We start from the raw sequence: 21884 nt of genomic DNA, 5'->3' as shown, positions 1-21884 counted from the left end.
AACCCCTTGCTCAGTTGCTCCTCTTTGGTAGAACTATAGTGCAAATTTGGTAAGCTATGTCGAACTTTGTTGAGTGCGCCAATGAGAGAGCGGGTCTAGTGGGTGGCACGAGCCCATACGCTCTGTTGCTGCTGGCGGCTGACAGGCAGACACGGAGTTGTGTAGTGAATGGGGTGGGTGTTGGCTAATTGGGTGGGGTGAGCGAGAGGGTATGAGGGTTGAATTTCTGAGGTTATTAGATGGGCTGCTAGTGGGCTTAATGATTTGGAAGATCTGACAGTGATTCGGGAGAGAGAAACTCAGATTTGCCCAAACCTAATTCTACTTGGATATCTAAACCCAAAAAATCGTAGGTGCAAAATTCTTCTCGAAACCAAAACCAGTAGACCTGAAATCTTCGGATATCCGCCCCGAACTCGCCCTACTACCAACCTTACACCTTTTGGTTTTTGTTGCGAGACGAAGGGCTCATTCGGTATGGATTTTCATGGATTTGGCTCCTACTGACACTACTATTGTAGAATTACTGTAGACGAAATCCATTTTTCTCTCTCCTCTTCTTCTCTCTCACTAACACGCAAGAGCTATTGGAGCCAAAAATTTTAGCTTCACTTGCTCCTATCAGCTCTGTGAGAGGGAGAAGGAAGAGAGAGGAAATCAATCTTAGTGAACAGTCACGCTGTATTAAATGTTGTAGTAGGAGCTGGAGCTCCTAGAATCTCTACCAAAGAGGACATAAGCTCCATCACTTCCATGAAGCTAAGTAATACTCTCTATTGTTGTTACACTTTCTGTGTTCCCATTCCAAGCTCCCATGTGCACAAGTGTTTGGAAGAACGGGCCTCCAGTCGTCCACTATGACAGCTGCATAGGTAAGTGTGTGATTAGGTTTTGGAGAGAGCTCGGCGTGACTTCTCATGATTCCCATTTCTAGAGATTTGATGGATGTTCGGATACACGGCGAGAAAACACTTTTGGTGGAATGTCTATACGACATCTTTTCTACACTGTGTCAAGTGTTGTATTGCTGTACCGAACATCCCACTATATTGAACTGTGGAAGCAATGCTTCTCTTCTATAGGTGTACTTCTATAGCCTTTCATGTTGTTTTGCTTTTTATACTATCATTAAGTTCGTTAACATGAAAGTAGCATTATTAGTCATTTGACACACAAGATTACATATGTACATATTGCGATGAGTATCTTATTGTTTTTGTTTCAAATAATGTCTAAATTTGTCACACTATATATATTGTCACAAAAAAAGATAAACATAGATGTAAAAGTTGACGGTGGACCGACTAGCTAGTAGACGGATTGGAGGAATACAGCACGTCGTAGTATTCATCTCTAGTGTGCGTGTGTTGGGCTTCCTTAGAGCATCCCTAACAAATAATTTATCATACTCCTAATATGGAAAACAATTGCTATATAAGAGACCGTCGAACTTTTCTGATAATTGTCAATAGTGAAACAAATATGATTGAAGCGACAGGAATAGGAGAAAATAAGCTCCGGTGGCACTTAGACAACCATATTAGCCAAATAGTTTCTCTCTTTGTAGTATGACTATATCTATTCGTAAACTTGATATTTCTTTTCTCTAAAGAGCTTGGCCGATGAAACAAAAACCAATAGTAGGTTATTAAATACAACTATTTGTATGTTAGTACTTGTATAATGTATAATATTTGTTCGAGATAATGTTAGTCAGATTTTTTTTTTGATATTGGTCGTATATATCCAACTAAATTGTCAGATATGAGATATGGGGCAGATAGTGGTTAAATTAAAACTATATTTGGTATTCGCAATAAATATCCATATTTGTATTTGATATCTAATTTTTTTCGGATATATTAAAATATATCTAAACAATCTTGGTCAGAGGGTATCTTATTTACTTTGCTAAATTTTGGCTTATACTGATTTATTGTTAGTGAAAAACAAGGCGAATATCTTTTAAGATTTGAACTAGCTTTAATATGAAAAATAAAGGTCCACACCACAAACTAGTGAATATTTTATTTCACTTCTCCCAAATATATATGCTACAAATACTGAGATTTTACACAAGGTGAACACAGTACAATACGCGGGAGATCGATTGATCTACATCCTATAGGCTATAGCTAGCTAGTAGTTGTTATTCACATGCGTGCATGAACAGATGCTCCGACCCACTTGCTTGGCTTCCTTCCTTTTGTAGCCACACACGTTGCTACACTCACATGCATGGTGCGCGGTGTAGGACTCGTTCAGTCGTTCTCATGAGATTCTTGCCGCCTAGATCTTCAGGTGCTTCAGCCTGCAGAGAAAGCACAGTCCGGATTAGCTAGCTACATGCAGATTGAGAACTCTTACGCAGGAGATCGATCGATTCTAGTAGTAGTGTACAAATTAACTGGAAATGATGTGGTCGTAACGCGAAAAACCAATGGAATAATGGGTACCTGTCGGCGTCGTAGCCGGCGGGGCACCTGTAGGCCGGGAAGGGCACCTTGCCGGCCTCGATGTGCTCCACGTCCTTCACCAGCAGCTCGTAGTAGCGCCTGACCTCGTCCGCCGACTTGCCGCCCCCGACGGCGCGCGCGATGTTGTGCCACCGGTCCGGCGTGTCCCTGTCGTACACCGCCAGCGCCTGCTCGAACAGCTTGTTCTGCTTCGCCGTCCACTGCGCCCTCGTCGAGCTCAGCGACATCGTTGCCATCTCTGTCGTCTGTCTCGGCTTGGCTTGGCTTTGTTAGCGAGTGCTGGGGACAAGAAGGGAGCCTCGCTCGCTCTTGATTGTTGCAGCTGGCTATGGGGCTTTGTTTCTGGTTTGCATTCTGAGAAGAGAACCGTGAGATGCAGCGCTACTTATAGGGGCCCTGCCGGTGAATGTCATGCGCCCAGCCGGTGCCAGGTTCCCTGTGGGGCCATGGAAAAGCAGCAGGGCAGGGAGAATAAGGCATCGGTGAGCCGGAGCGTGGAGAGCCAGAACGAGTGTCGCCAAGGAACAAAGATCTGTGTCCTTTATATCTCCTCATCTCTTCCAGGCAGATGCATGGATGGATGGCTACTGGACACCGGACAGTCAGGTCGTGTCACGTCGTGACCCAACCCCTGCCCAACTGTACTGAAATCCATGGCAACTTGTGACTGGTCTCTCTGGTCAGGGCACGTACTCGTGTAGAGTCATGTGTATAGACATGAGGTCCTCAGTCCTCTGCAGACCGGCTAGCGTCGAGGTAGCTGATCACAAAATGAAATATACTCGCTGGAATTAGTTTAATCAACTACTCCCGCAGGTCGCCCCCGACTCCAACCAAACAACCACGAAATGTTCAGGATTCCAAATCCATTTTAGAGGTGCATCACCATACCCATTTTTTTTCGTGAGGGCACATATTTCATTAAAGAGAGAGTAGACAATCACAGTCAAACAACAAATGGTCCTGCTCATAGGTAACCAAAGGTTGCCCAGAGCCGGAGCAAAACCACAGGGGGAAAAAACGAAGGACAAGCGCAAAAACAAAAAGAACATAGCAAACAAACTATATAGCGCAGACAAGAGCGAATGTAGGGTTGTCTACTAAAGCTCCTCTTCCACCCCATCGACGAGCACCATGTTGTCCAGCCCAGTACCAGCGGCGAATAGGTTCCTAATGGCTTCGCGTTTAGACGCCGACAGGGGGCTAGCTCCAAACAACGACTGATACTCCTCGATCGAAGGCATCATCGTCTCCGGCAGCGTCCTGGCCAGGTCGCTGATTGATCGAACCCTCACTTCAACATCGTCACACGTTTTGTGCTTGCACCGTTGGGTTGGATGCACGGCTATTGCTCTTTGCCGCCAGTCGCTCACTACGCCGTGGCGGGGAAAAGGTGTTACCCATATTGATACTTCTAATTGGATTAGTTTTCTATAACTTCCATTTAGAGTGAATTTCCACTAGTGGTGATGGACTCTCAAATTTTGAACATGAGAATATTGAGATATAAGGCCATTTGGCCGGCCGTGTGTGTACTTCTCTTAGATAGATACTAGTATTGACGATAGATTGATAGCGAGACTACCATACAAGTTAGTCCAAGTGACTTTTCTTGATGGATGCGATGCCAACCACTAACACAAAACTGAATAGGGGTCAAAAACCCTCAAGAAAACCTCTAAAACCGCTAAGAAAATCAATATTGGCAGCTAGCACTTAAGGAATGGCCGCCAAGGGTAGAGAGACAAGGAAATACTATTTTCTTGAGTGCCGGCCGCCACAAATCAATTCCTTGAGGGTTAAACCGTCAAAAAAATAAATCAGTGGTCAAATTTTTAGCATCATCAAGAAAATGTAACGGCAACCAAGGATATAGGTTTCCTTGAGTGCCAATAACACTCAAGAAAATGTAAGAACACCCAAGGATATAAGTTTCCTTGAATGCTGATGGCACCCAATAAAATGTAAAAACAACCAAGGATAGATATTTTCTTGAGTGCCGATAACCCTCAAGGATATGCATGGAAAAAAAAGAGAAACAATTTCATATTTGTTGTAGCTGAGATTCAAACTCATGACTTGAGATTCCAGGTGAAACTAACTTACCACTACACCACATAGTCTTTTGTGACCAAGTGAATGTTTCTTTCTTTTTGTTTTCACTTTAGTGGATCTTGTAATAAATATTTGAGAACCTAAATGACTTCAAATGAAAAAAGTTTGAATTATAAAGTTTTGTATCTCATCGAGTACTATAACTTTGGTTTAGGTTGTATCTCTATCTGAGGTCATTTGAAAGATTCAAAAAATTTAAAGTTCAAAATTCTAATAATTTAAAACATATTTTATGGACCTCAAATAATTTCAAATGAAAATTTCATCAACTAAGAAGTTGTATATCTCTTCGGGCTCTATACTTTGATATAAACTTTGCCTCCATACAATATTAGTATGTTACATTTTAGCTTTAAAATAAGCAGGCATCTCAAGCTAAGTGCTAGTATATGCATTCTCTAATGCATAACAACACAAAATTATAACTTTTATTGGATTAATTTACTAACAACAAATATATATCATTTTCCAAACATGTCAATGGAGCATTTATGTCTATAAAATGCAATGTCTAACTAACAAGAATGCAATGAGTTCACTATATCGGTAGTTAAGAGAAATATGACTATAAATTGTTTTTTTCTTGGCAGCTACAATAATTTATTTGAGGGTTTACACCTAAAGAAACTAGAACTTCCTTGGCGGTTTCTAGTTACACCCAAGGAAATGTGAATTATCTTTGGTGGTTTATAATAACACTCAAGGAAACATAGAATTACCTTGGCGGTTTCAACTAGCACATAAGGAAATACAGATTTAACTTGGTGGTTTGATTTAGCACTCAATAATATGTATTTTCTTGGAGGTTTTATACAACCCTCAAGGTAATTGTATATCCTTGGGGGTTTAATTTCACCCCTCAAGGAAATTGCTGGCCCTCAAGGATACTTAGTTTTCTGGTAGTGACAATCTGTAGATATCAATGGCAACGAAAAAAACAGCCTTTTTCATAGCAGTAGAGCATATGTACAAGGTTTAGAGTGCGCAACCACACACTTATGGCGTGTGAATGTGTGATAACACGTACAGATGTATAGCTATACTAACTTAACTACATTTTTAATTATTCCGTCCACCATGCACTGAGTTGGAATAATCTCCGGCCAAACAGCAAGTTGCAGAACAGTATATTCCATAACCAGAAAGTGGGCTCTTGTGTATTAGAATCTATATCTTGCTTTTTTATGTCCAAAATAGAATAATATCTATTGAAGGCCCATCAGGGATTCGGGTGTTTTAATTTTTTCTTTGACCCTTTTCCAAACTTTCAGCTCGGTATTCTAGATTCTACGCTGCTATCCTGAATCTAATATAGTGTCCATTTCTCCCTTTTAGACTATTCAAAATTAAGCAAAGGAAATCGAACTCATGTGGGCTTGATAAACCTAAAATGTACAAGGACACTCATCATTTAGACCTAAAATGTACAAATAGAACTTATTATAATTATATATATCGAATTCAAGATACCTCTGTCTCCGATACCATATTTAGCCACATGCATTGACTAATTCAATACAAAAGCTAAAAATGACAGAATGCGGACAATTCATTATACACATCAACATTTTTATTTCTACCCATTACATGCTAGTAGACACTACTATGAAAATCTTTTTACAGAAAAGGTGGCCAAAAACAATTTTTAGAGGTTGGGTGCTCATCCGCATCTGTATAATGGTTTGCTTTAATCATGACCGTTTCTGAAAATGGCCATAGAGATTTTTTGCTTCATCTACATGTACATCATCAGCTTATTAGATCCTTACCCAATGTACATATAGGGCCTCGAGTTATGAGAAAGGCACTACAAATAAACAAAAATCCTGGGGGCAAATGCTTGTTACAACTTGCTGCCGGCCAGTCCAGTCCAGAGCCCTGATGATCCTTGGAGCGGGCGAGCGGCCATGCGATGGACCATGAGAATTGCAGATTCTATTCCATTTTCCATTTTTTTAGGCCAAGTTGCGTTATCATCGGCTAACAAATTGATAGCAACAATTACATGGACACTTTAGGGATGGGATTCGTGACTTGTTCTTCCCTAAGGCCAGGATTACACAAATGACCCAACACAGCCAGATCATAAGCGGCTTTGTTACAACGCCTACTCGTAAAAGAGCACTCAAAACTAATAAAACAAGACCACACTGACTTTATCTCTGCAATTAAAAAACATCCACTACAATTGCATCATAATCATTTGTGGTTAGTGTTGTTGGTGTCTGCACTGCGTCCATCAACAGCTGCGCATTACATGTGTTCTCATTTGCTATGGTACTCCGATTGCTTGGTAAGACCTTAATAAATCTGAGCCCTTAATTTTGAAAAGAAAATATATCACACACCCAATATGGATTGTGACCGTCGATGGCAAGAGCAGGCTGGAAGAGAGGCACCAACACCCTTGATGGCGCCATTGGGGGGTCTAATGGCTTGCCCTAGGCAGGGGGGCCACCAGGAGGGCGCCGTCACTGCTGCCGCTGTTACTGCCATTTCCTTCCGTATCATCTTCGGTTGCCATATTTAGTCTTAGTTGATTTTGAAAATAGATTATTAAGATATAAAGTAGAAGAGTTGATTGATGGAAAGGAGAATCTGTGTTTGATAATGATCTCTTTGTTTTGCTTGTGAGTCAAGTCTAATATGAACTATAAAAATAAGGGACATGTAACCGCATCAAGAAATAAACGGGCAAAAGCTCTTCCTCTCCCTCTCTCCTACCGTCACTGCCCCCTGCCCCTACCCTAGCCGCGCGTCGCCGCCCCTGTTACCTTGCGTCGCCACCCCCTTGTCAGCGCCACCGCCCCGAGCACCGTCGCCGGTGACCATCCCGGTCACGGCCCTGACACCTAGTATCCGGAGACCAGTTCGATTCACTCATCATTGCCATGACTAACGCTACGGAGATCCGTCGGCTCTTCAATGACTTCTTCGAGGATGTCCACTCCAAGTTCAACAACGTCTACAACAAGCTCACTAACATCAACACTCGCCTCTCCAAATTTGTGGAGGATCGCTAGATGCTCGACACCACCATGGAAATCATACACTGCAAGAAAAATCATTATACGTGACGGTTTAGGGATGACGTTTTAAAAAACTGTCATAGAAAGTCCTAATCTATGACGGTTTGTATATGATGCATGCAGTGTGTTCCTAATCTCATATTCTGCTTGTTCAACGTCAGTTTGTCAGGATACAATACAGGGTACAACATCAGCAGCACTTGGATATTTTTTCTTTTTTGTGTTGTATGATTTCGATGCAGAGGAATCAGTTATTTGAATTGCATAAATTAATGATGGTGAGGACTGATAGAACTACACAGTGCTTTCTCTTGTCAAATCGACCATGCTGTAGGCACCAGTAAGCTGCAGCCTTTGATAAATATGAACTTAGTTATGAATTGATATTTAGACTCTCGTGCTCTACTAATTGGGCTCTAAAAATATATGCATTGGACTGCTTTAGAATTTTTGCTGAAAACTGATTTATCTTATATGCATTTTGACTTTCACGTAGCACATCTTATGGACAACAAGCCAATTGAAGTGCTCGGCGATACGAATGTTTAGTTATTTTAGACTCCCTAGAGATGATTGTCATAAAGTTCAAACTTAGTTGTTATGAGTTAAATTAGTTCATTGTTTGATAAATGATTGTGAGCCGTGCCAGGCCAGTTTGTTGTTTCATAAAATGTGACAATGTACAACAGTGAGCTTGCTAATACATGAATGATCAATGTTTGTTTATATGACTGATGTATCTTATGAGCCATGATGTATGTTAAGCAGTGATGATTTGCACTAGTCTGTGATGTTCTTTTTCGTCACTATAGCCTAGATCTATTGTCATTGACCAGTTATTCCATGACGAATAGAAATACCAACCTGTGACGGTTTGATTCGGTCCTGAAAATGTATGACGCGGGATACATGACGTTTTTTGCGATCGTCATCACGAGTTAACTATGACGCATTTTTGCTTGTCCGTGACGAAAGTAAACTGTCATGTATAAGAGAATTTCTTGTAGTGATATGAGAGAAGGAGCTCCTCACTGCGAGTCTAGAGATATCTACACGAGCCACCATGGAGAAAGCCAGTTGCGACTTCATCAAGCGTTGGATACGAACGGAGGCTGATAGACATCATCGAGACTAGCAAGATGGCTATCTTGACATTAACAAACCTTCCTCCACCACCACTATCGACGTCACCCTTACTAGCAGCAGATGTTGTGGCACCATCTGACAACAAATGTACATGATGATCATTGGCAAGCAGTAGTCAGGGGTACAGGGCACCCCACCCTTCTATCTAGATAGGATGCTCCATGGTGAAGGCATCCTCATACTGGTACAACATCATCGGTACCAATTTTGCTCACTCCAATGGCCTCCAGGAGCATGAGATTTACACCACCTTCATCGTCGATAGTGGGAACGAGGTACCATGTCATAGTGCTTCTTTCAATATATCGATACACATTGGCAATGACATCTTCCGTATTGATGTCCTCCTTCTTGACATTGGCAACAACTTCTACGTCATGCTCAGCATGCCTTGGCTAACTAGCCTTGGGTGCATTACTTGGGACTTCACCACCATGGAGCTACTCTACTTCCGCAATGGGCACCCCTACAGACTACACACAATGCCTCGTCGACAAGCACCGACAACAATCCTAGCACTTCCAACACATCAACCAATGCTACGTATATCCTGGACATCTACAACACATGTTCCACATACTGTGATGAACAGGGCTCAATGTGCTCACCTACCCAATGCCCTTGACAACATCGATAACCTAGGTGACATCATCTTCACCTATATGCATTAGGGTGTTAGGGATCACCACGACCTCTGTGTCATCACCACAGCTATTGGACAAGGTCAGGCCACCAAGGATTGGTCCATGTAGAGGGATCTTATCTTCTTCGACGAATTGTTTCTACCTACCAGCAGCGTCACCATAGCTTCTAGATCTTCTACAAGGTCTTCGATGCGGTAGGTTGGCCAACATAGAGCTGTTAGCTGTGGGAGCGCATAGTCCCCAATCAGCTAAAGGATAGCTCAACGGGATGCCCATGCACATCCTGATGGGCTACCCATGGTTACTTCATCAATCCATTACAAGTGCCATAGTAGTCTTCCTTGACAACCTCGGCTATCTAAAAGTCTAAGTTTGATTATGGATAATTGATGAAGCCAAAGTACTAACCTTCATGCTAAGTGTGTAGATTAGATAAGGCTGGTAGAGATGATCATGGTGACGACCACAAGATGATCACGTGCTCAACTTGAAAAAGAAGAAAGAGAAAAACAAAACTCTATGGAGATCAAGAAAAAAGTTTTGCTTAGGGTTTTGGTTTAGATAATCAAGACACCATGGAGGGTGTGGTCATATTTAGGATAGATAGTCATACTATAAAGAGGGGAAATCTTTGGCTAAGTGGTTATCGAGTGCCATTAGGTGACGTTTATGTGTATGCATTTAGAACCTAATGAGCTAAATTAACTCCTTCGAAGAAAATGATTGTGAAAATGCCAACACATGTGCACACATTGGTACACACATGGTAGGGTGTTGGCACACCTTGAGAAGGAGGTGGAGTTTGAAGGATAGAGAGGGATTCAACACTTTTGAGAAAATAAAATGCATATTTTCTATTGCGCCGAAGGAAAGTCTCGGAGAATTTGCGAGAGTAACTCGCTGCGAAACACTCACTAGATGCTAGACTAGATAGCGTTAGATGCTGACCCAGCGTCTGGTGCATTCAAGTGCCGCAGTGTGTGAGTGGACCATGCGTCAGAGCGTTCGATGCTCTGCCATCGGACACTCCGGTACTCGCACTATAGTAGGTGACATCACCGAGCGCGTGAGAGAGCTGTTTTTGACTAAGCGTGTTGGACGCTGAGGAGCGTTCGATGAGTGACTGTCGGATGCGCTCAACACCCCTACACATTTGTAAGGCTCCCTGAGTAGCGTTCGGTGTGTAAGTGACACGTCCAGTGTGTTGCACCTAACGCATCCAACATGTTATACCTGAGAACTCAAATATTTAAGTGACCTTGGAGATCAACGGGTCACATTCATCGTAGGACATGTGGCAGCAATTAGTGAGCCTATTAGGAGACCGTCGGATGCTGAGGCCATGTCTGATGCCCCTAATAGGGCAAGCCTCAGGAGCCCAATGGCTCTAGTAGAGAGGGCTTACAAATACTAGTTGGCCAGCTCTTGGGTGTGCCTCTTGGCACTTTGATATACTTGACATCCTTGTGAGCCTAAGCAAACACCTCTCACTCATCTCCTTCATAGATTAACCATCTTTGTGAGATTGGGAGTGATTCCATATGCATTTGCTTGAGCGATTGCATTTAGTGACACTTGGGGATCGTTTGAGCTATGGTTTTCTTGTTACTCTTGGTGGTTGCCGCCACCTAGATGGCTTGGAGCAGTGGAGGAGCATTGGTATGAGTTGGTGATTGTTCGTGGCTATCTCCCGATGATCATGAGGGGTTCTTGTGCCTTCCCCGACGAAGCACCAACTCTAGTAAATTGCTTGTGTCATTGAACTACCTCACTTGCGTTAGGTTCTTGCGATGCTCTTGGAGAGCTTGGGTGTGGATTCCCAATTAGCCGTCGAACCACGAGGTGTTGTTTGAGACAATGGGGACTAGCGTGCCGGCAAACACATGAACCTTAGAAGAAAAAGTTGGTGTCTTAATTGTCATTGATTGGCATTCTCCCGGTGATTGTTTGTTCACATATCGATGATTGGTTCATCCCCTACAAGACAGTATAAAGATCACATCCTCTCCTCTTACATTCCCACAAAGTAGTGTAATTAGTTTTAATTGCTTACTTTTCTTTGTGTAGCTTAGTTCACTAGTTTAGCTTTTAGTAACCTAACTCTTGTGTGCCTAGTGATTTTAGAAACTATAATTGTTGGATAGGTGGCTTGCAACCCTTGTAGAGCTAGAGCAAAATTCCATTATGCCTTTTGATGTACTAATCTTTGCTCTAGTGCTTTGTAGATTTTTTTAATAGGCTATTCACCCCCTTCTAGCCATATTAGGACCTTTCACTATCTGTTTAGCCATATTGACAACATCGACATTGGCCTCCTTCCATGAATAGACGTTCAACGGTTGTCACCAGACACTTTCAATTTGGGAACTTTCATCTTTGGCTCAATGCTCAATCTCACGACCTCTCCTCCAGCTCTCTCAGAGACAACTATTTGGCACCACATTCAATTCTCCATCAACCATGACATCAACAACCACATTCACAACTTCATGGCTCCTCCATGATTGATTTTCCATCTTGACATAACTGCATCGGTACCATGTCCTCTTCTACTTGCTGCACACATGGACTCTCACACAGGCTCTGATATGGGCACAATTGGCTACCACCTTGTATATCGACAACCTCCAGTACTCCTTCGAATTTGCACTGCTCAAGACAAGGGAAAATATAATCCTTGCCAATCCACTCGTTAGAAGCATCGTATGCCTCATCTAGGCCAAGGAGCTCTGCCACTTGATGGAGTTGATGACCAGGTCGTATTTTGCCATGAGGACGCGCTGAGTGGACAAGGGGGGAGTCATGTCACACACCCAATACGGGTTGTGACTGTCAATGGCAAGAACGGGCCATAAGAGACCCACAAGGGGCACCACCACCCTTGATGGCGCCATTGGGGACCTGGTGGCCTGCCCTAGGCAAGGCGCTGCCACCGCTGCCGTTGCCGCTGTTTCCTTCCGTATCATGTTCGGTTGCCATATCTAGTCTTAGTTGATTTTAGAAATAGATTATTAAGATAGAAAGTATAAGAGTTGATTGATGAAAAGGAGAATCTATATTCGATAAGGATCTCCTTGTTTTGCTTGTGAGCCAAGTCCAATAGGGATTATAAAAAATAAAGGACATGTAACCGCATCAATCAAGAAATAAATGAGTGAAAGCTCTTCCTCTCTCTCTCTCTCTCTCGTGCCGCCGCTCCTACCCCTGCCCTAGTCACACACCGCCGCCCCTGCTCCCCTGCGCCACCGCCCCCAGCACTGCCGCCGGTGACCACCCAAGTCACGACCCTGACATAATAATTTAAAAGATAAGAAAATAGAAAATGTTGTCCAATCATAGTCTCCCCTAGGTTTAGTCTTCAACCACTTAGCCACTATCCTTATTTATAAGACAATTAAATACAATTTCAAGAGTGTCCTTAGGTTTAGTCTTAAGCCACTTTGTCACCGATGAAATGGTCCAATTTAGTTTTCAAGCATGGGAACGACTGTGTGCTTCATGAAGTTGTTTTGTCCTGATGCAAGCTCTGCCATGATGCCATATGCCGCCCCAAGATCCTCCTTGGGTTTTGAGACCCAAACCTAGCAAACCTGTCACCCGCTATTTTGAGGCCCAAACTGCCAAACCCATGTGGAGTCTCTTGGCCGCTAGGCCTTCTCCACGATGTGGAAGTGTCTCCTACTCATCCTCAACCATCCCATCACCAAATGCGTCTGCCTTGACTTGGTTTGGTCGTCTTCTTGACTTTGGCCAACATCGTCTCCATCACCATACCTTCACGTACACTTGCTTATCTATGTGTCCAAGTGATAGTCATTCATGGTCCATCCTCCAGTCCTAGGTCCCTCAGTCCAAGCCACCGTGTTCGCCCCTTGACCGCTCCTAGTCTAACGTGCACGGACTCATGTCTTGACCTTCTATTGCTGCGACTGTCTCACGGTCAACACCTGCACATCACATACCAAAGAGACATGTTGCATACACAATAATTTACTCATACCATAGTTAGTCTCACGTACACTAAACCAAAACTTTGATCCACCTTGACAATCACATATGGGCACATATCCACCATGTGTTTGCACTTATGCTTTGGGTTGTGTGTTATAAACCCTCGGTGCACATCTTACTAATTTGGTAATTTTATTTATCTAGTGTAGAAAAATTATCATCAGTAACTGAATTCACTCCCTCTCTCCTAGCTTGATCATACTCAGATCTTTACTAAGGTCGTCATTCTTATCAGCGAGTTACCACAGGTGGATATCTTAAGGAATTGCCTATATGGAAGAACTCCATTTCCACACATGTGGCATTTGACCGGCGGCCTTCGCCGTATAATCAGCACAGCCCGGAATTTGAACCTCCTGTGCAAAGATAGGGAGCACAATTTAGAGAGCATAGTTTTTTTTCAGTAGTGTAAGTTCTAGTTTAGGTGCCTCTCTAGCTCTAGAATAAAAAAGTATTCAATGCTTTCATCTGGTTGGTGCAATAGGCGAGGACGCGAGGTTATGTGTTGGCAATGGTGCTTTCGGCCCCACATCGTTGGCACGATACGCCAGCCTGCCAGAGTCACCATATATTCGTAGTAGAATGCGGCCGGATTGGGGAATGTTTGAAACAGTGTATATATGGCATTCTTGGAGTTTGCAAATGCTGAGAGATTCATGGGAATAATTCCTTAGTTGATTCACAGTATTTCGATAGCAGTACATGACCAGAACTTATACATGAAGCATTCATATCGCTCCATAGATCTCGAAAAGCTAACTACTTGGTATACAAGATCAAAGACCAGCAGGCTGCAGTATTTAACTTGGATTCTTGGTATAACATTTTGCAATCAGCATACACACATGCACATTTACATGCATGATTTATAGATCTTCTTCAAAGAGCACAGCTAGCCACTGTTTAACCCTTCCCTTCATTGAAGCTTCATTCAGATATTTCAACCTACAACCAAGTTATAGGGGACATGAGAATTATTTCGATCACTTCTCCTTTGCATACATAATCTCATTTTGTCTTCAGTCAGTACATAAAAAGCAGTCTTCTTACGCATAACTTTTTATTTTTCATGAACACATGGAGTATATTCATATTCTTTTCGAGGGAACTTTATGCATATTTTGCGTCTCTGTATTGAACAACGTACCGAATCTAGTACTGAATCGAGTATGCATATTTTCCAGCATGATGACTGGTGATAACATTGTATATTCTGTGAAGTACTACCAAATATACCAGGAATAAATGTGTCTGCCGACTGTCGAGGCAGGATCTACTACTTACGCGTAATGAGTACGTACTATCTAGTCAATTATAGCAGCCAAATTTAAAGCCAAAGTTGCCAATGCAACTTGACATGTCGTACCAATCTACCATCGGAATTAACAGCATGGTCGGTTATCTAAACAGTATTTAAACATTATCGCAGCAACGCCAGTGGCATGCATGATGACAGACACAATGCAGAGTCTTTTAAGCAGGCAACGCGAATTGATTAGGACTAATCTCATGGTACTTTGCCGTTTCAAGCATGCACACACACGAACTATCTGTCCTGTACTCCTGTCCAAGGATCAGATCTCATGTGGGTAGTGGCACACAGCAGCTACTGCTCTGCGTCCATCTAGTTGACGTCATGAATGATTAAATTTATTACGCCATGTCGCATGCTCCAAAACTAATAAGAGTACTTAATAGCCGAATAAGGGCAAGAAATTAACGGGAGGACGACGACGCCGGCAGTGTTCAGTCGTTACTACATGCATACCTCGATGCAGCGTCGACGGCGGCGGGGCGGTGGCGTACCAGTGGAAGGGCACTCCGTCGGACTCGATCCGCGCGACGTCGACGACGAGCTGCTGGTAGTGGCGGCGCACCTCCTCGACGGACGTGCCGCCGCCCATGTAGCGCGCCACGTTGTGCCACCGGTCCGGGGTGTCCGCGTCGTACACCGCCAGGGCGCGCTCGAACAGCTTGTGCTGCGGCTTCGTCCACTCAGACGACGACGCCGACGAGTTGGACGACATGGCGCTGTTTGTTTGCGTTTGGAACGGCGGATCGGACGGTTTGTGCGTCAAGAGTGATGATGTAACCGGCCGGCGCAAGGAAATAAGGAAGGTTTTGAAATGGTTTGCGGTGGGAGCACTACCGAGCCGCGAGGGTTCCAATTTATAGGATCCGTGAGCTGGGTTTAATTAAGAACGCCAGGTGGCCTTCTTCAGTCTCCAACTGGCGCCAAAGGAATTAACCATTCCAAAGGATGGTCAGGGTGGCCTTCTGACCCCTTGACGTAGTATATACTACGTAGGAAAAGAGTATATGTCACTTTGACCCGTCACACGTCTTTAATTTGTATTTTTGTACTGTCTTAACTGTAAGTCATAACTGTTGTTTGGACCAGCTTGTCGACTTGTTATATCCAGCGTAAATGTATCCCTTCTATTTTAAAATTCCATATAATAATGCAAATTAAAAATATTATAAAAAAAATAGCCACAAGTTAGTCTATGCATGTCGAACGCATAAATATATTCATATTCTTTTCAATATAAAATACTAATAATTGTGAATTGAGTATAGATCATCCATTGGTTAGGTATACTTTATTGACTTGGTGTGCTCGTTTTTTTTAACTAAAGGTATTGTTCTTCGATAATGGTACGTGATACATCTACACTCTATTCACCAAAAAACATGCCCTCAAATAGTATATATCACTTTGGCTGTCATTTATATCTTTGTAACGTTATAACCGTATAAAGAGTAGTGTCATAAATGCTCTTTTGACCGGAGGTTTAACAACCAAATTGTCAAAGGTAGTTTAGGTAATTTAAGAGAGCACACACATAGTTGCAATAAAATTGGAGAAAACATCTTCTCAATCCTAAACCAATAATGGTATGTGCGTTCATAAGGGTAAGTGTGCACACCTGTGTTGTGCGTACTGTGTAATAAAAAAGAGATTATTTATGGTGGAACCAAAGTTGTTAAAGTCATGATCCTAAATTGGATCAGAACTCGAATGATGGTATCAAAAATTATAGAATTACTAGCAAAAATGCCTGTGCGTTGCAACGGGAGAAAAAAAAACTATCAAACCTATATTTATATCTCTATTATCTAATTATATATAATCTATATCTAATAATAAATAGGCAAAAATTTATGCTTTTTTTGTCCATCTATTTTTTTGTTTGTCTTTCTCTAACTACCGAACGATGGAGAGTTTCTTTTATCTAAACTTATATATATAACCCGTGCTCATACAACTTAGAATAACTTGCGTCTAAACCATTATGGAGTAGGAGTCTCAATATAAATAGATTCCTCACATACTAAGTATTTTAAAAAGAACTCTTAATAGTTAAATAGAAAAGGATAAGAATTGTGTTTTTTATTTTGCTCCGCTTTCTTTATTTAGTTAGATGTGAATCGGAGGCAAAAAAAATCAAAGTCTTAATCTGTAGTTCCTTCTTCTTCTTATATCTATACCTAATAATAAAGAACCAAAATTTCAAGTTTTTTTTCGTCCATCTTTTTTTGGCACGTCTCTCTTTAGCTACCGGACAATGAAGAGTTTCTTCTATCCAGACTTATATATATAGCCCATACTTCGACAAGTTAGAATAGCTTTTGTCTAGCATGATATAGAGTTCGATTCCAAAACATATTGAATCAGGAACTGAACTCTAGATTCGTAATCTATTCCTCCTTAATAATAGAAAGCCAAAATTTATGGCACCTAATTTTTTTTCGTGCGGCCAATCACCAGTGTTCTCTCCGAGTTCACCATAATTGCCTGAGTTTAGATTGGATCTTTTTTTTCGTCTTCACTTTTTTTTTCCAATCACCAGTGTTCTGTCCGAGTTCAGCATGATTACCTTAGTTTGGATTGGATCTTTATTTTTGTTTTTGTCTTTACTTTATTTTTTCTCTCCGGCTCATAGGTGTTGCGTACCTTGGGTCTAAAAGAGTCGCTCCCCCTCCCCCGGTGGTGTCCGTGACTTTTTTTTCTTTGAAGTAATTATATCTTTTCTTATAAGAATAAAGATAATTTTGGTCGAACTCTGTTTTGGATTTTAGTTGAGTCTAACTATTCGCTTGTTTCGGTTTAAAATTGGTTTAAACTCGTGTTAGGCTTCCGAGTTAGATTCAGCTTATAACTTTCTTTTTTTCCCGCTAACCCTATGGGACCAGAAGTTCTTGTGCCATAAACAAAAAATAAGTTAAAAATAATAAGAAACCAGATCCAAAAAGAGAAACATAGTCCTATATAGTCATATAAATACGGACACTGATGAAAGGCCTAGTGAACATATAAAGATATGGTAGACTGAAATTTTCACAATTTATTATTAGGTATAGATAACTACTAGAATTGTAAAACTATAGATTCTAAACCGCACACATAGAATCGATATTTGACAACTATGGGTACAACTAGTATACCTGTACACTCATGGAATATTCGTCATAGAAAGTCGTATGCCACCGCATCACACAAAGATGATTGTATTTTATAGCTAATATTTTTCGGGTTTAGCTGATGTGTATTGAACGGAGCATTGGGGGCAGCCTCCCATTTGAACCGTAACTTCTAGTATATGTGCAGCAATGAGAAATAACCTTTACATTTCTTAAGCTATAATTCTATTTTTTTGTAACATGTCATTTTCTCTAAAGCCGCCATGTCATATATGAGTATACAAATGATACTATTCTTTCAATGCATAGTGTCTTGATGTAGTTTCTTAGGATACCATGATAGCTATTTATTGTATGTGTTGTGTCTATGAAAAATGGACCTAAATATAGTATCAAATGCAACAACTCAACCCAAATGCTGCTATGCGGTTTTCCAATGGTTGATTATTTCATACCCAAATTGTATCACAACCAGGATATAACATTTTTCTCTCTGTCCACATTACTTGATTGTTGTGTAAGCTAATATTCCTATGTGCCAGTCATTTGTTGCGTATGATATTACCACTGGGATTAGAAAATGCAAACATATCAAGATGGAGTAGTGGAGTATATGGTACTGAGTTAGAGCCTTCTTAATCAATAATCTGTGCTCATATTCTCGAAACTTCAATCTATTTGAACCTATTCATCCCCTATACATACAATGTAAATTATGAAAAATTGGTGCAATAATGCTAATAAATGAACTTGTCTATTTGGTAATCATGAGACGAGAGTGGAGGGTTTCTTGACATGGTTTCTACTGCTACATCATTTTTAGAGGTTTATAATGATGAATAAAGAAATGACCTCTCTCAATGAAAAATTTCATTTCATAGTTTTATAGACTAGCCAAAAACATTTAAAGTTAGTGATGTTCAATGAAAAAGGTTTAGAGATGAAATAAGTTGCTCTCAGTAGAGTTTCATTCTAGTTTTTATAGTCTTGGTAATTGTGTACACCAGGTTTCATCTTGATGAACACTAACTCTTCTCTCCCCTCATAAATTGATGCCATGTCACTAGTTTTGCTAGAGAATAATGAGTTAGCTAGGTTACATAAGGATATGCAAAATTGTTTTTTGGCAAAATTTCTTTATCTATAAATATAACTGTCCAAATGGATAGCACACAACTAGTACTAGAAGCACTGAGAGGTACTACCAAACAACATTAGTGGCAAAGACATATGGAGCTAATTTTATAACCAACACAAACTATTGGACAAGTTCTGGCCGCTTGCATGGAAATATCTCGCTGAATTTCGGTTGCCGCTGCTGATGCTAATTTGTTGTGAGAGAAAAAACTCTCTCCTACATTTCTTAACTTTTAGCATTCCTCCACCTTGACTACGTACTTTGATATCAGTTACTTTTTTCTTCTTTGCACTGATGCCCAAACAAACCATAGTTTCATAGCAATTCTAGCTATAGTACCTTTGCACCACATTGCATCTCACTCACTTTTTCTCTCTTCATCTTCAGCACATCAAACATATTGGAGTAGTAGAGTTGCCCTGATGGAACCAAGGTACGATATTTCTCCCCCATTAATACATTTTCTCTATACAAATAGTATGTATTACTATGAATGCAAATAAGGTCACATGAATGTCTTGGATCTAGAGAAATAAACTATGTGCACAACTAGGAAAACTAATTAAACCGTGTGCACAACAAAATATGTTATGCAACATCATTGCATGCACTGCTCATTTACTCATGAAATCTTCACTACAAAAATTATAGAAATATCTAAAGTGAGAACCAACTAAGTTCATCTTTTTGTTCTTTCTTTGTTGCTTGAAGGTCTTAACCATTGTTATTTCTATTGTATTGTTTTTCTTATGGTTTATTTCATTTCAACCCCTCCTTTTCTGTTAAAAACACTAAAAAAATACAAAGGGTATGGGTTGCACATTGAAAATGACTTAAATTGAACAATAGTCTTACTATACAATAGCTAGATATATAGATATTTCATCACATAGACCTTGTGAGATCACATAGACCTTGTGAGTTGCAAAAAGACTTATGATATATTCTAGCCTTCTAGAGCTATGTAAACAGATGTAATGGGTTTAAATAATACATATAGGCCTTTTATATTCTAGCATGCTAGGATTAATATATTCTCATGATTTTATAGATCTTTTGTCGGTATCTAAAAAATATTCCCTTGATTAAGTTTAATTCTTTTGTCCTAATGACAACATTAGAGCATCTCCAAGAGTACCCCATATCCCTTCTCCATCCATGTTTTTGGGGGAAAAAAGAGAAAAATTCATCTCTAAGAGTAACTCATATCCCTTCCCCATCTTTTGGCAATTGGCAAATAGGTCGGCATCGTGTGTAAAAATATGTGTGGCCTTTCTTGTGCGCATTGCTCCTCCTCACGTTGTCTTTTTGGTCAATCTAAAGGTGAAAGGGTGTGAGAAAGAATAGAGAGTAGGAAAGGGTTCCTGATGCAAATGTACGAGAGAGAAAGAATATATAAAAGTGGTTATGATAATTTAGAAATAGTATATGATTCTTGATGTAAAATTATCTTCTATATTTTAGGAATGGATTATTGGAAACTCTTGGAGATGATCTTCTTTTTTCCTCCCAATACCTTTTTAGGAGTTGCAAAACTAAATGTGTTTTTCGGGAGAAAATAGGATACTCTTGGAGATACTCTTAATAGAGGTTATTTGTTTACTTTAGTTCTGATCTTAATTACATTAATTTTTTTGGAACTTTTTTCTTTTTTTGGCATATTTTCATGATTCAATTGAATTCTCTAGAAATCTTTCTAGATAATTCTTTTCAATAGTTTGGATTAGTTCTTCGATTCTATTATATGTGGCCTAATCATGAATGCTTTCATTTGTTAGCTTGCATGCCCACTGTTGCTAGGAAGAGTGTTCACTGCTCTAGTTGTTGGATTGGATGATATCCAACTATCCATTCACTACCCTTATCAAAAAAAACTACCCAGTCACTACATCTCAACTCTTTCCTTTTTCGAATTCCCGAGAGAATTAAGTATAGTATTTCCACAGTGAACTTGTTGCGCTCACAAGATGCCATTACGATTTTCATCCATTATTAGGAGACACAAGACACACAAGTGGATACATCTGCTTTCCAAGTCAGGTAGATATGGTAAATCGGAATCCCCTCAAAAGGCCTGGACGCCGTCCTGCGGACTGCGCGGATGGTAGATGCCACGCCCAACTTGGTGGTGGAAATGGTTCTTTGCGGCCCACCGGCGAACAGAGCTGTGTCTTCCGGGGACAGGGGAGAAAGGCGGCCGGCGCCCCGCGATCGAGAATCTCATCTGCAGCGAATCCTTGCATTGCATCAGGGAAAGCGTGTGTGCGTGCGCGAGGTATCGGAAATTCGGGATTCCGAGAGCTGGCTACTTGAAAGGGTTCCTGCCTGCCCTCAGCCAGGGGGCTCCACCAGAAATTCCTAACCTAATGGCGTGATTAGCTAACACGACAAAACTTTAGCATGCTTGCCTTTCGCTAGAAAACACACAACTTGATGCAATAGAATTTGTTAGATTCTCCTTTCACCCCCACCCAATCAAGGGAGAGTGTGGAGGACACAAGTTGATGTGTAACGGAGTTCTTTTTTCCCTACTGCAGATTTCATAGAAAATTACGCACTGGAATCCAGTAATTCTCCTCCTCTTATTTTTTTTTCAGAACTACTAGTTATATGTCTGTGTGCGTTGCACTGGGTCACAAAATTCTGTCCACGCCTATAACAAAGGATTTGCAGAAAATAATAAAAAACTAATAAATAATTTTATATTGAGAACTCTAAACTATTTCGAAATCCGCCTTCTTTTTACTTTAGTTAGTAAAGTTAAATATTTCTAACTTTAATCATCAATTTTTAAAAATTGATATAGTTTCACAAGGATGAGACCTTACTAAATTGATTGTCGAAGAAGACGACATGAGAGGCTCTCATCATCTTGGAGTGAACCTTCGGATGAAGACGC

At 40.9% G+C, this 21884-nt stretch overlaps 2 protein-coding genes across 2 annotated transcripts; both read right to left on the bottom strand.

Moving 5' to 3' along the window:
• On the bottom strand, positions 1997 to 2840 carry LOC8058207 (protein RADIALIS-like 3). Its single transcript, XM_021456633.1, has 2 exons — positions 2457 to 2840; positions 1997 to 2311 (listed from the first exon to the last, which is right to left on the bottom strand). Exons 1-2 carry the CDS (start codon positions 2711 to 2713, stop codon positions 2290 to 2292), a joined length of 279 nt encoding a protein of 92 aa, XP_021312308.1. The 5' UTR covers positions 2714 to 2840; the 3' UTR covers positions 1997 to 2289.
• Positions 14057 to 15567, bottom strand: LOC8058206 (protein RADIALIS-like 3). The gene is made up of 2 exons (XM_021457808.1): positions 15191 to 15567; positions 14057 to 14367 (listed from the first exon to the last, which is right to left on the bottom strand). The coding sequence occupies exons 1-2, from the start codon at positions 15447 to 15449 to the stop codon at positions 14363 to 14365; spliced, it is 264 nt and encodes an 87-aa protein (XP_021313483.1). The 5' UTR covers positions 15450 to 15567; the 3' UTR covers positions 14057 to 14362.

Source organism: Sorghum bicolor, chromosome 3, assembly GCF_000003195.3.
Source record: "Sorghum bicolor cultivar BTx623 chromosome 3, Sorghum_bicolor_NCBIv3, whole genome shotgun sequence".
NCBI lineage: Eukaryota > Viridiplantae > Streptophyta > Magnoliopsida > Poales > Poaceae > Sorghum > Sorghum bicolor.
Note: the sequence above shows the minus strand (reverse complement) of the source record. Positions and strands in the feature narration are given on the sequence as shown.

Coding starts and splice junctions, on each gene's coding strand:
- LOC8058207 (XM_021456633.1), bottom strand. CDS start 2,713: ATGGCAACGATGTCGCTGAGCTCGACGAGGGCGCAGTGGACGGCGAAG. Junction 2,312..2,456: donor GCCGGCTACGACGCCGACAG/GTACCCATTATT, acceptor CTTTCTCTGCAG/GCTGAAGCACCTGAAGATCT.
- LOC8058206 (XM_021457808.1), bottom strand. CDS start 15,449: ATGTCGTCCAACTCGTCGGCGTCGTCGTCTGAGTGGACGAAGCCGCAG.